The sequence below is a fragment of the Taurulus bubalis genome, assembly GCF_910589615.1.
Source record: "Taurulus bubalis genome assembly, chromosome: 12".
Taxonomy (NCBI): Eukaryota; Metazoa; Chordata; class Actinopteri; order Perciformes; family Cottidae; genus Taurulus; species Taurulus bubalis.
The window spans coordinates 27,940,339-27,954,374 of NC_136600.1; the positions used below are offsets into that span (position 1 = coordinate 27,940,339).

Sequence of the window (14,036 nt, forward strand, 5' to 3'; positions counted from 1 at the left end):
AAGAACAGCCACCAATAGAAACGCAACGCAAGAACAGCCACCAATAGAAACGCAACATCAACACAAGAACAGCCACCAATGGAAATGCAACGCAAGAACAGCCACCAATAGAAATGCAACGCAAGAACAGCCACCAATAGAAACGCAACGCAAGAACAGCCACCAATAGAAACACAACGCAAGAACAGCCACCAATAGAAACGCAACGCAAGAACAGCCACCAATAGAAACGCAACATCAACACAAGAACAGCCACCAATGGAAACACAACACAAAGAACAGCCACCAATGGAAACACAACACAACACAACACAAGAACAGCCACCATTGGAAACACAACACAACACAAGAACAGCCACCAATGGAAACACAACACAAGAGCAGCCACCAATAGAAACACATAGTCAGCCTGAAGGTTTCCTGTTGTGGACTCAGTTTATGATCTGGATCTCATTAGAACCACCTGAGGAGGTCTGATAGAGCAGGTGTGTCATGCTAGCACGTTGATACCAAGTGGATCTGATGTATTCATCGGTGGATCTGATGTATTGATCGGTGGTCTCTCCGGTCTTCAGTCTGGCGGTCGCTGCCATCCCAGAGGGTTTACCCATCGTGGTGACGGTGACGCTGGCGCTCGGTGTGATGCGCATGGTGAAGAAAAGAGCCATCATCAAGAAGCTTCCCATCGTAGAAACACTGGGTATGTGACCCAACAACCCTCTCAGGCCATGTGACCCAACAACCCTCTCAGGCCATGTGACCCAACAACCCTCTCAGGTCATGTGACCCAACAACGCTCTCAGGCCATGTGACCTACAATACCACTGGATCTCACCTGACTTCATCACTAACACTTCATCCTTCAGTTGATCACAAACATTCATCAGCAACACATAAAGGAACACTTCACCCTTCAGTTTATCACTTACATTATATATATATATATATATATATATATATATATATATATATATATCAAACAGACTGACCAATCGCGGCATAGCATTGATCTGGTCTCTGGGGGCGGGTCTTAGCCGAGTGTCAGTCAAAGTCTGTGACTTCCTGTCGTCTTCTTGTTCGTCAGGCTGCTGTAACGTGATCTGTTCAGACAAGACGGGAACTCTGACCAAGAACGAGATGACCGTCACTCAGCTGTTCACGTCGGATGGACTCCACGCTGAGGTGAGCTACTTCTTCCTCGTCTTCATCACTCTCAGGCTGTTAAAACCACAGTGCCATAATTTTATGAAGTGTTGAAGATATTCCGCATTTCATGATACAAATTCAATCGTACACATTTATGAAACAAGCTTTACTATCTTCAAAACTATCACTGTCACATCTGTCCACCAGGACTTCCTGTTAGGAACTTCCTGTCCAGCTCTACTTCCTGTTAGGAACTGCCTGTTCAACTCTACTTCCTGTAAAGGAACTTCCTGTCCAGCTCTACTTCCTGTTAAGAACTTCCTGTTCAAATCTACTTCCTGTTAGGAACTTCCTGTCCAGCTCTACTTCCTGTTAGGAACTTCCTGTCCACCTCTACTTTCTGTTAGGAACTTCCTGTCCAGCTCTACTTCCTGTTAGGAACTGCCTGTCCAGCTCTACTTCCTGTTAAGAACTTCCTGTTCAAATCTACTTCCTGTTAGGAACTTCCTGTCCAGCTCTACTTCCTGTTAGGAACTTCCTGTCCAGCTCTACTTCCTGTTAGGAACTGCCTGTTCAACTCTACTTCATGTTAGGAACTGCCTGTCCAGCTCTACTTCCTGTTAAGAACTTCCTGTTCAAATCTACTTCCTGTTAGGAACTTCCTGTCCAGCTCTACTTCCTGTTAGGAACTTCCTGTCCAGCTCTACTTCCTGTTAGGAACTTCCTGTTCAAATCTACTTCCTGTTAGGAACTTCCTGTCCAGCTCTACTTCCTGTTAGGAACTTCCTGTCCAGCTCTACTTCCTGTTAGGAACTTCCTGTCCAGCTCTACTTTCTGTTAGGAACTTCCTGTTCAAATCTACTTCCTGTTAGGAACTTCCTGTCCAGCTCTACTTCCTGTTAGGAACTGCCTGTTCAACTCTACTTCCTGTAAAGGAACTTCCTGTCCAGCTCTACTTCCTGTTAAGAACTTCCTGTTCAAATCTACTTCCTGTTAGGAACTTCCTGTCCAGCTCTACTTCCTGTTAGGAACTTCCTGTCCACCTCTACTTTCTGTTAGGAACTTCCTGTCCAGCTCTACTTCCTGTTAGGAACTGCCTGTCCAGCTCTACTTCCTGTTAAGAACTTCCTGTTCAAATCTACTTCCTGTTAGGAACTTCCTGTCCAGCTCTACTTCCTGTTAGGAACTTCCTGTCCAGCTCTACTTCCTGTTAGGAACTGCCTGTTCAACTCTACTTCATGTTAGGAACTGCCTGTCCAGCTCTACTTCCTGTTAAGAACTTCCTGTTCAAATCTACTTCCTGTTAGGAACTTCCTGTCCAGCTCTACTTCCTGTTAGGAACTTCCTGTCCAGCTCTACTTCCTGTTAGGAACTTCCTGTTCAAATCTACTTCCTGTTAGGAACTTCCTGTCCAGCTCTACTTCCTGTTAGGAACTTCCTGTCCAGCTCTACTTCCTGTTAGGAACTTCCTGTCCAGCTCTACTTCCTGTTAGGAACTTCCTGTCCAGCTCTACTTTCTGTTAGGAACTTCCTGTTCAAATCTACTTTCTGTTAGGAACTTCCTGTTCAACTCTACTTCCTGTTAGGAAAGCAGTGATGTGAACCATCAACTGGACTTCGCCTCCTGTTTCCATAGAGGTGTAATAGTCCACAGAGCCGACATGCCGTCTGTAAACACAACATATGCGTCCCTGTCTAACGTCCGCAAGTTTCCAGCTGCAACAGGAAGTAAAAGTAGGTAGTGGTTTGTAAACCCCGCATGTTGCCTTGCAGGTGTCGGGCGTGGGCTACAACGGGGCAGGAGAAGTCCTCCTTGACGGGGACGTCGTGCACGGCTTCTCCTGTCCGTCCATCAGCAAGATCGTTGAGGTGAGTCAATGTCCAAGGACCGGGGGTCGAGCCACCGATCCTCTGATTGAAGGCTCTTCCACTGACCCACAGTCACCCTGTATAATGATATTGTGTTGTCTCTCCCTCTCTCTCTCTGTGTGTGTCTCTCTCTCTCTCTCAGGTGGGATGTGTGTGTAACGACTCAGTCATCAGGAATCATAATTTGTTGGGTCGACCGACGGAGGGAGCGCTCATCGCCCTCGCCATGAAGGTGAGACTCACCTGGAGAATATATAATGTTCTATAATAATACATAGTATATCATTTATATATTGTATATGTATATTACAGTGGCGGGCCGTGCATGTTCTACCTGGGCCTTCTCTGCGTCTGATATCGTTCATATAAATAAGCGCATGGGATGCTGCGTCATTAACGGACAGTGCATGTAGTCAACAAGAACCATCACATTTAGTGATAACAAAACATAACAAAACAATCCAACAAAACTGCGGCACTAAAACACTCAAGAGAACGAGCCACGATCAGAAGGAACGATGTTAACTATACAATAAAACATCAGCATAGACACATCAACGATGGGTCTGGAGATGGGGTTAATATAGATAATAAATATATATATATAAAATATACATGACGTTGCAGATGGGTCTGGAGATGGGATTAATATATATATATATATATATATATATATATATATATGACGTTGCAGATGGGTGTGGAGATGGGGTTAATATATATAATATATTATATATATATATACACACACACTCACCTAAAGGATTATTAGGAACACCTGTTCAATTTCTCATTAATGCAATTATCTAATCAACCAATCACATGGCAGTTGCTTCAATGCATTTAGGGGTGTGGTCCTGGTCTAGACAATCTCCTGAACTCCAAACTGAATGTCAGAATGGGAAAGAAAGGTGATTTAAGCAATTTTGAGCGTGGCATGGTTGTTGGTGCCAGACGGGCCGGTCTCAGTATTTCACAATCTGCTCAGTTACTGGGATTTTCACGCACAACCATTTCTAGGGTTTACAAAGAATGGTGTGAAAAGGGAAAAACATCCAGTATGCAGCAGTCCTGTGGGCGAAAATGCCTTGTTGATGCTAGAGGTCAGAGGAGAATGGGCCGACTGATTCAAGCTGATAGAAGAGCAACTTTGACTGATATAACCACTTGTTACAACCGAGGTATGCAGCAAAGCATTTGTGAAGCCACAACACGCACAACCTTGAGGCGGATGGGCTCCAACAGCAGAAGACCCCACCGGGTACCACTCATCTCCACTACCAATAGGAACAAGAGGCTACAATTTGCAAGAGCTCACCAAAATTGGACAGTTGAAGACTGGAAAAATGTTGCCTGGTCTGATGAGTCTCGATTTCTGTTGAGACATTCAGATGGTAGAGTCAGAATTTGGCGTAAACAGAATGAGAACATGGATCCATCATGCCTTGTTACCACTGTGCAGGCTGGTGGTGGTGTAATGGTGTGGGGGATGTTTTCTTGGCACACTTTAGACCCCTTAGTGCCAATTGGGCATCGTTTAAATGCCGCGGCCTACCTGAGCATTGTTTCTGACCATGTCCATCCCTTTATGGCCACCATGTACCATCCTCTGATGGCTACTTCCAGCAGGATAATGCACCATGTCACAAAGCTCCAATCATTTCTAATTGGTTTCTTGAACATGACAATGAGTTCACTGTACTAAAATGGCCCCACAGTCACCAGATCTCAACCCAATAGAGCATCTTTGGGATGTGGTGGAACGGGAGCTTCGTGTCCTGGATGTGCATCCCACAAATCTCCATCAACTGCAAGGTGCTCTCCTATCAATATGGGCCAACATTTCTAAAGAATGCTTTCAGCACCTTGTTGAATCAATGCCACGTAGAATTAAGGCAGTTCTGAAGGCGAAAGGGGGTCAAACACAGTATTAGTATGGTGTTCCTCATAATCCTTTAGGTGAGTGTATATAATATATATGACATTGCCGATGGGTCTGGAGATGGGGTTAATATATATATATATAATATACATGACGTTGCAGATGGGTCTGGAGAGCCTGCAGCAGGAGTACGTCCGTCTGGAGGAGCGTCCCTTCACCTCGGAGCAGAAGTGGATGTCTGTCCGCTGCGTCCACCGCACGCTGCAGGTCACGTGACTCTCTCGCCGTCCGTGTGTGTTGACGTGAGCTCGTTGAGTCATCGATCAGTGATTGATGTCTGACTCCTCCCCCTTCAGGACAAGCCAGGAGTCTTCTTCATGAAGGGAGCTTACGAGCAGGTGATCGGCCTCTGCAGCTCCTACAACAGCAGAGGGAGCGCTCTGTCTCTGAGCCACCAGCAGAGGGAGCTGTACCAGCAGCAGATCAGCTACATGGGCTCTGCTGGTCTCAGAGGTACTATAGACCCACTGTGTGAGAGGGCACACACACACACACACACACACACCAGCTCACTGGCCGTGTCCTCCTGTAGTTCTAGCCTTTGCGTCCGGGTCTCAGATGGGGAGCCTGACCTTCCTGGGTCTGGTGGGCATCATCGACCCCCCCAGGTCAGGGGTCAAGGAGGCCGTGGGGACGCTCATCAGCTCTGGAGTCGCCATCAAGATGATCACCGGAGACTCCAAGGAGACAGCCGTGTCCATCGGTGAGCCACAGCATATATATATATATATATGTATATATATATATATATATATATATATATATATATATATATATATATATATATATATATATATATATATATATATATATATATATAATATTACTGAGTGGTGAGCAGGGTCGTCCTTCAATCAGAGGATCGGTGGTTCGATCCCCGCTCCTCAAGCCCGTGTCTCCTGTTCTACTATGTGAATGTCGATCATGATATGGCTCCTTCATGTAGCTCCTCCCATCAGGGTGAATGGGTGAATGATGTCATGTAGTGTTGAAGCTCTGAGTGGTCCAAGACTGGAAAAGATCTCTACGGGTCCATTTACCATTTATATTATAATATATATATATATATATATATATATATATATATATATATATATATATATATATATATATATATATAATGTATTTTTATAATAAAAGCAGCAGTACAGAGTTTTAAAGTCATTCCTGTCCCAGGACATCGGATCAGGAAAACTCAATAATCAATGAGCTGTCTTCAACTTCTGCAGGACGACTTTCTCACTTTGATTTGCTTCCTGAAAATGTCTCTAAGATGTTATAATGAACTTTAAGAACATTTCCTTATATTCTGATCAACACGTCATGACCTTGCCCTCTAACAACACGTGTCTCTCTCTGCAGCCAGTCGTCTGGGCCTGTTCTCTAAAGGCTCTCAGTGTTTGTCTGGAGACGAGGTGGACCAACTGGACCTGCAGCAGCTGTCTCACATCGTCTCCAGAGTGAGACACACACACACACTCACACTCTCTGAAGTCTCATGTGAGTCTCACACGAAGTCTCACATGAACTATCAGAGGACATGAGGTAAAGTCGTCTCGTGTCTCCACAGATTGCCGTGTTTTATCGAGCCAGTCCTCGACACAAGCTGAAGATCGTCAAGGTGAGCAGAAACACCTGCAGCCAAACTGCAGCGAGGCTACATGAGCCTACATGAGGCTAATGAGGCTAATGAGGTTACTGAGGCTACATGAGGTTAAATGAGGCTACATGAGGTTAAATGAGGCCAATGAGGTTACATGAGGTTAATGAGGTTAATGAGGTACATGAGGTTACTGAGGCTACATGAGGTTACTGAGGCTACATGAGGTTACTGAGGCTACATGAGGCTACATGAGGCTACATGAGGCTACATGAGGTTAATGAGGCTACATGAGGCTACATGAGGTTACATGAGGCTACATGAGGTTACATGAGGCCAATGAGGTTACATGAGGTTACATGAGGTTACATGAGGTTACATGAGGCTACATGAGGCTACATGAGGCTACATGAGGTTACATGAGGTTACATGAGGCTACATGAGGTTACTGAGGCTACATGAGGTTACTGAGGCTAATGAGGCTACATGAGGTTACTGAGGCTACATGAGGTTACTGAGGCTAATGAGGCTACATGAGGCTACATAAGACTACATAAGACTACATGAGGCTACATGAGGTTAAATGAGGCTACATGAGGCTACATGAGGTTAATGAGGCTACATGAGGTTACATGAGGCTACATGAGGTTATTGAGGCTACATGAGGTTAATGAGGCTACATGAGGCTACATGAGGCGGTATGAGGTTAATGAGATGGTATGAGGTTAATGAGGCTACATGAGGTTACATGAGGCTACATGAGGCTACATGAGGCTACATGAGGCTACATGAGGTTAATGAGGCTACATGAGGCTACATGAGGCTACATGAGGTTACATGAGGCTACATGAGGTTACATGAGGTTACATGAGGCTACATGAGGTTAAATGAGGCTACATGAGGTTACATGAGGCCAATGAGGTTACATGAGGCTACATGAGGTTACATGAGGTTACATGAGGTTAATGAGGCTACATGAGGTTAATGAGGTTACATGAGGCTACATGAGGTTACTGAGGCTACATGAGGTTACTGAGGCTACATGAGGTTACTGAGGCTACATGAGGTTACTGAGGCTAATGAGGCTACATGAGGCTACATGAGGCTACATGAGGTTAAATGAGGCTACATGAGGCTACATGAGGCTACATGAGGTTATTGAGGCTACATGAGGTTATTGAAGCTACATGAGGTTAATGAGGCTACATGAGGCTACATGAGGTGGTATGAGGTTAATGAGATGGTATGAGGTTAATGAGGCTACATGAGGTTAATGAGGCTACATGAGGTTAATGAGGCTACATGAGGTTAATGAGGTTACATGAGGTTAATGAGGCTACATGAGGTTACATTTGGTTAATGAGGTGGTATGAGGTTAATGAGGTTACATTTGGTTAATGAGGTTAATTAGGTGGTATGAGGTTAATGAGGTGGTATGAGGTTAATGAGGTTACATTTGGTTAATGAGGGGTTATGAGGTTAATGAGGCTACATGAGGTTAATGAGGTTAATGAGGTTACTGAGGCTACATGAGGTTAATGAGGTTAATGAGGCTACATGAGGTTAATGAGGCTACATGAGGTTAATGAGGCTACATGAGGTTAATGAGGCTACATGAGGTTAATGAGGTTAATGAGGTTACTGAGGCTACATGAGGTTACTGAGGCTACATGAGGTTACATGAGGCTACATGAGGCTACATGAGGCTACATGAGGTTACATGAGGCTACATGAGGTTAAATGAGGCTACATGAGGTTAATGAGGCTACATGAGGTTAATGAGACTACATGAGGTTAATGAGGCTACATGAGGCGGTATGAGGTTAATGAGGTTACATTTGGTTAATGAGGTTAATGAGGTGGTATGAGGTTAATGAGGTTACATGAGGTTACTGAGGCTACATGAGGTTACTGAGGCTACATGAGGCTACATGAGGCTACATGAGGTTAATGAGGTTACATGAGGTTAATGAGGTGGTATGAGGTTACATGAGGTGGTATGAGGTTACATGAGGTTAATGAGGTTACTGAGGCTACATGAGGTTACTGAGGCTACATGAGGTTACTGAGGCTACATGAGGTTACTGAGGCTACATGAGGTTACATGAGGCTACATGAGGCTACATGAGGTTAATGAGGCTACATGAGGTTACATGAGGTTACATGAGGCTACATGAGGTTACATGAGGCTACATGAGGCTACATGAGGTTACATGAGGCTACATGAGGCTACATGAGGTTAAATGAGGCTACATGAGGCTACATGAGGCTACATGAGGCTAATGAGGTGACATGAGGTTACATGAGGTTAATGAGGTTACATGAGGTTACATGAGGTTACTGAGGCTACATGAGGTTACTGAGGCTACATGAGGTTACTGAGGCTAATGAGGCTACATGAGGTTACTGAGGCTACATGAGGTTAAATGAGGCTACATGAGGCTACATGAGGCTACATGAGGCTACATGAGGTTATTGAGGCTACATGAGGTTATTGAGGCTACATGAGGTTAATGAGGCTACATGAGGTTAATGAGGCTACATGAGGCGGTATGAGGTTAATGAGGCTACATGAGGTTAATGAGGCTACATGAGGTTAATGAGGTTACATGAGGTTAATGAGGCTACATGAGGTTACATTTGGTTAATGAGGTGGTATGAGGTTAATGAGGTGGTATGAGGTTAATGAGGCGGTATGAGGTTAATGAGGCGGTATGAGGTTAATGAGGTGGTATGAGGTTAATGAGGTGGTATGAGGTTACATGACGCTAATGAGGTTAATCAGGTGGTATGAGGTTAATGAGGCGGTATGAGGTTAATGAGGTGGTATGAGGTTAATGAGGCGGTATGAGGTTAATGAGGCGGTATGAGGTTAATCAGGCGGAATGAGGTTAATCAGGCGGAATGAGGTTAATGAGGCGGTATGAGGTTAATGAGGTGGTATGAGGTTAATGAGGTGGTATGAGGTTAATGAGGTGGTATGAGGTTAATCAGGCGGAATGAGGTGGTATGAGGTTAATGAGGTGGTATGAGGTTAATCAGGCGGTATGAGGTTAATGAGGCGGTATGAGGTTAATCAGGTGGTATGAGGTTAATGAGGTGGTATGAGGTTAATCAGGCGGTATGAGGTTAATGAGGTTAATCAGGCGGTATGAGGTTAATGAGGTGGTATGAGGTTACATGACGCTAATGAGGTTAATCAGGTGGTATGAGGTTAATGAGGCGGTATGAGGTTAATCAGGTGGTATGAGGTGGTATGAGGTTAATGAGGTGGTATGAGGTTAATGAGGTGGTATGAGGTTAATCAGGTGGTATGAGGTTTATGAGGTGGTATGAGGTTAATGAGGTGGTATGAGGTTAATGAGGTGGTATGAGGTTAATCAGGCAGAATGAGGTGGTATGAGGTTAATGAGGTGGTATGAGGTTAATGAGGTGGTATGAGGTTAATCAGGTGGTATGAGGTTAATGAGGTGGTATGAGGTTAATGAGGTGGTATGAGGTTAATGAGGTGGTATGAGGTTAATGAGGTGGTATGAGGTTAATCAGGCGGTATGAGGTTAATCAGGTGGTATGAGGTTAATGAGGTGGTATGAGGTTAATCAGGTGGTATGAGGTTAATCAGGTGGTATGAGGTTAATCAGGTGGTATGAGGTTAATCAGGTGGTATGAGGTTAATGAGGTGGTATGAGGTTAATGAGGTGGTATGAGGTGGTATGAGGTTAATGAGGTGGTATGAGGTTAATGAGGTGGTATGAGGTTAATGAGGTGGTATGAGGTTAATCAGGTGGTATGAGGTTAATCAGGTGGTATGAGGTTAATCAGGTGGTATGAGGTTAATGAGGTGGTATGAGGTTAATGAGGTGGTATGAGGTTAATCAGGTGGTATGAGGTTAATCAGGTGGTATGAGGTTAATCAGGCGGAATGAGGTTAATGAGGTGGTATGAGGTTAATCAGGTGGTATGAGGTTAATGAGGCGGTATGAGGTTAATCAGGTGGTATGAGGTTAATGAGGTGGTATGAGGTTAATGAGGTGGTATGAGGTTAATCAGGCGGTATGAGGTTAATCAGGTGGTATGAGGTTAATGAGGTGGTATGAGGTTAATCAGGTGGTATGAGGTTAATGAGGCGGTATGAGGTTAATGAGGTGGTATGAGGTTAATCAGGTGGTATGAGGTTAATCAGGTGGTATGAGGTTAATCAGGTGGTATGAGGTTAATCAGGTGGTATGAGGTTAATCAGGTGGTATGACTCGTGCGTGGTAAACATTGAAGCGTCCTCTCTGCAGTCGCTCCAGAACATCGGCGCCGTGGTCGCCATGACGGGCGACGGGGTGAACGACGCCGTGGCCCTGAAGGCCGCTGACATCGGCGTGGCGATGGGCCAGACGGGGACCGACGTCTGCAAGGAGGCGGCCGACATGATCCTGGTGGACGACGACTTCCAGACCATCATGTGAGTCCGTCCTGGCCTTAAAGAGACAGTACAAACGCTTCACTAGGGTCAGCATTACAGCTCCATGCGGCTTAGAGCCGCCGTACGGTGGTGAATCCCTGAGGGTTTGTTCTCTGCTTCCAGGTCAGCCATCGAGGAAGGAAAAGGAATTTACAACAACATTAAAAACTTTGTGCGCTTCCAGCTGAGCACGTGAGTGAAAACAGACGTGTTCTCCCTTTGTTAGATAACGTAACACAACAAACACGTGAAACAAACTCTGAGCCCTTGGTTTGCCCCTCAGGAGCATCGCCGCGCTGACGCTCATCTCCTTGGCTACCCTGATGAACTTCCCCAACCCGCTGAACGCCATGCAGATCCTGTGGATCAACATCATCATGGACGGGCCCCCTGCTCAGAGGTACAGAGGCATCATGGGAAGTGTAGTGATAAAGAGTTAACGCCCTCTACAGCTAGCTGCTAGCTAGCATCAGCCGCCGCAATAGAAATCCTCTGAATGTCGTGTTGAGCTCCTTAATGACGTAATCTGTTCCCGACTAAAAGGTGAAGCGTTCATTTATTTTCATAACCACAACTTTTACAGAGAATCAGTCGCACAATTGTAGTTTTCGGACCAATAATGCTCATTAAATGTGTAGAAGGAGAATCCGAGACTCATCTCTCAATGAATAAAATGTTAAATAATGTCTGTTTCTAAAACTCTGGTTGGTGGCGTCCATCCGATGAGTAGATGTTTGTGATCTGGAGCCCGCCAGACGTTTCCTCTCTGTTCTCTGGCCATCTGAGGCCGACTAGTGTTATGACTTCCTGTTTGTGTCAGTTTGGGCGTGGAGCCGGTGGACCCCGACGTCATCAGGCAGCCGCCGCGCAACGTGCGAGACAGCATCATCACCCGCAGCCTGCTGGTCAAAGTGCTGGTGTCGGCGCTGGTCATCGTCTGTGGAACGCTGTTCGTCTTCTGGAGGGAGGTGCGTCACTTCCTGTTTACCTCCTGGTGTTCATGAGGAAGCACTGGGATAGTACAACATGAAGACGTCACGCAGTAATACTGAACTGGTTCAGTGAATGTTGTGCTTGTTGGTTTCCAGCTGCAGGACAACGTAATCACTCCTCGAGACACAACCATGACCTTCACCTGCTTCGTCTTCTTCGACATGTTCAACGCTCTGAGCTCTCGATCACAGGTAGCCTTCAGTTAGCTGGTAGCCTTCAGTTAGCTGGTAGCCTCCAGTTAGCCGGTAGCCTCCAGTTAGCCGGTAGCCTCCAGTTAGCCGGTAGCCTCCAGTTAGCCGATAGCCTCCAGTTAGCTGGTAGACTCCAGTTAGCTGGTAGCCTCCAGTTAGCCGGTAGCCTCCAGTTAGCCGGTAGCCTTCAGTTAGCCGGTAGCCTTCAGTTAGCCGATAGCCTCCAGTTAGCTGGTAGCCTTCAGTTAGCTTGTAGCCTTCAGTTAGCTGGTAGCTTCCAGTCTGTCTTTCCTAACTCGTTTGTTGTCGTTTGGATGAACATGAACATTATTAGAACTGTGAAACCATAATAAACCAGGCAGCCATGTTGGAAGGGAAATGGTGTCTCTGGTTCAGCTGTTTGATCCCGATACCGATGATCAGTACTAGTCCTGACCTCTGGTTCTGGTCTCTCTCAGACCCGTATGGTCCATGAACTGGGTCTGTGCAGCAACCGGACCTTCTGCTACGCCGTCCTGGCCTCCATCATGGGTCAGCTGCTCGTCATCTACTTCCCTCCTCTGCAGAGGGTCTTCCAGACGGAGAGCCTCAGCATCTTTGGTGAGTACTAGTACAACCTAGAGGTACTTTTAGTACTTTCAGTATTTCCATGTATCTTACTTTCTACTTCTAGTGCACTACTAAAACATGAATGTTCTGTGTAGAATGACATCTGGTGAACAAACTCCAACTTAGAGACCCCTAAAGGTTCTTATAATAAGACTTTCAAATAACAAGACCAGCAGCCTTTATTCTATAGAACAGACGTTAGAATGAAGGCTGCTGGTCTTTATTCTAACGGTCCTGATCCTCCTCAGACCTGCTGTTCCTCGTGACGCTGACCTCCTCGGTGTGTCTGGTCTCTGAGGCCATAAAGATGATGGAGAGGTGGAGGGGAGCCGAGAGGACTCCGACCTCCGACTGCTTCCACGAGGTATGACCCCCCCAGACCCCCACCCCACCCGCCCCCCTCTGAGGGACTCTGAGGATGAAGAGGAGGATGAGTGTTGTGGTTCATTGAGACCGAGAGGTCCTCTGGAGAAACTCTGGTCTGGGACCGGAGGAAGCACCTGGTGGATCTGAGCCAGTACCGGGTCCCCAGCAGCTGCTGGGGGATCCCCCTTCTTCAGGACCAGCTCTCTGGGGGATCCCCTTCTTCAGGACCAGCTCTCTGGAGGATCCCCCTTCTTCAGGACCAGCTCTCTGGAGGATCCCCCTTCTTCAGGATCAGCTCTCTGGAGGAACCCTGTGAAGAGACTTGTGCAATGGTTGTTTTTTAGTCTTCTGGTGAGGTGTGGACCACTATTCTGCCGGCTTTGGTTCCCGTAGAGGTTTAGGGTTTGGGGTTAGTGGGACAAACGGCTTCAGCTTCTTTCTGGTCCTCCTTGAGGCCCTGAGGCGGTCTATGGACTTAGAACATGTGGAGCTTTAATCTGCTGGTTTCTTCATGACGTCATAGTGGAGCCGTTCTAGGTAAATGTGTGTGTGTGTGTGTGTGTGTGTGTGTATGTGTATGTATGTGTGTATATATATATATATATATATATATATATATATATATATATATATATATATATATATATATATATATATATATATTATATAATTTATTTTCATGTCTATGAAAATGATTCTGAGAAAACACTAAAGATTTGACAAGGTCTTTGTCGGCTTCCTTTTGATTGGATCAACGCCCTGGTGGAAAACAGGAAGTGGAGCGACGTGGCCCCGCCCTCTTCCACCAGCGTTGATTCAACCAAAGTGAAGCCACGAGGTCCTGGATGGTTTCTCTTCTCCTGATTA

At 45.8% G+C, this 14,036-nt stretch overlaps 1 protein-coding gene across 1 annotated transcript in view; it reads left to right on the forward strand.

The window, feature by feature from the left end:
• The window catches only part of atp2c1 (ATPase secretory pathway Ca2+ transporting 1), a gene marked incomplete at its 5' end in the record, with an annotated part of 28,735 nt that extends 14,995 nt beyond the window's left edge, over window positions 1–13,740 (forward strand). Inside the window, 16 exons of the mRNA XM_079227209.1 lie at window positions 576–700; window positions 1,085–1,182; window positions 2,920–3,015; window positions 3,158–3,247; window positions 5,060–5,164; window positions 5,254–5,410; window positions 5,490–5,660; window positions 6,320–6,417; window positions 6,528–6,578; window positions 10,844–11,010; window positions 11,134–11,202; window positions 11,294–11,410; window positions 11,831–11,978; window positions 12,099–12,194; window positions 12,653–12,794; window positions 13,052–13,740. Of these exons, the coding sequence (XP_079083335.1) occupies window positions 576–700; window positions 1,085–1,182; window positions 2,920–3,015; window positions 3,158–3,247; window positions 5,060–5,164; window positions 5,254–5,410; window positions 5,490–5,660; window positions 6,320–6,417; window positions 6,528–6,578; window positions 10,844–11,010; window positions 11,134–11,202; window positions 11,294–11,410; window positions 11,831–11,978; window positions 12,099–12,194; window positions 12,653–12,794; window positions 13,052–13,173 (1,852 nt within the window). The 3' untranslated portion in view covers window positions 13,174–13,740. The remainder of the gene's footprint in view (window positions 1–575; window positions 701–1,084; window positions 1,183–2,919; window positions 3,016–3,157; window positions 3,248–5,059; window positions 5,165–5,253; window positions 5,411–5,489; window positions 5,661–6,319; window positions 6,418–6,527; window positions 6,579–10,843; window positions 11,011–11,133; window positions 11,203–11,293; window positions 11,411–11,830; window positions 11,979–12,098; window positions 12,195–12,652; window positions 12,795–13,051) is intronic.
• Window positions 13,741–14,036: the final 296 nt, after the last annotated feature.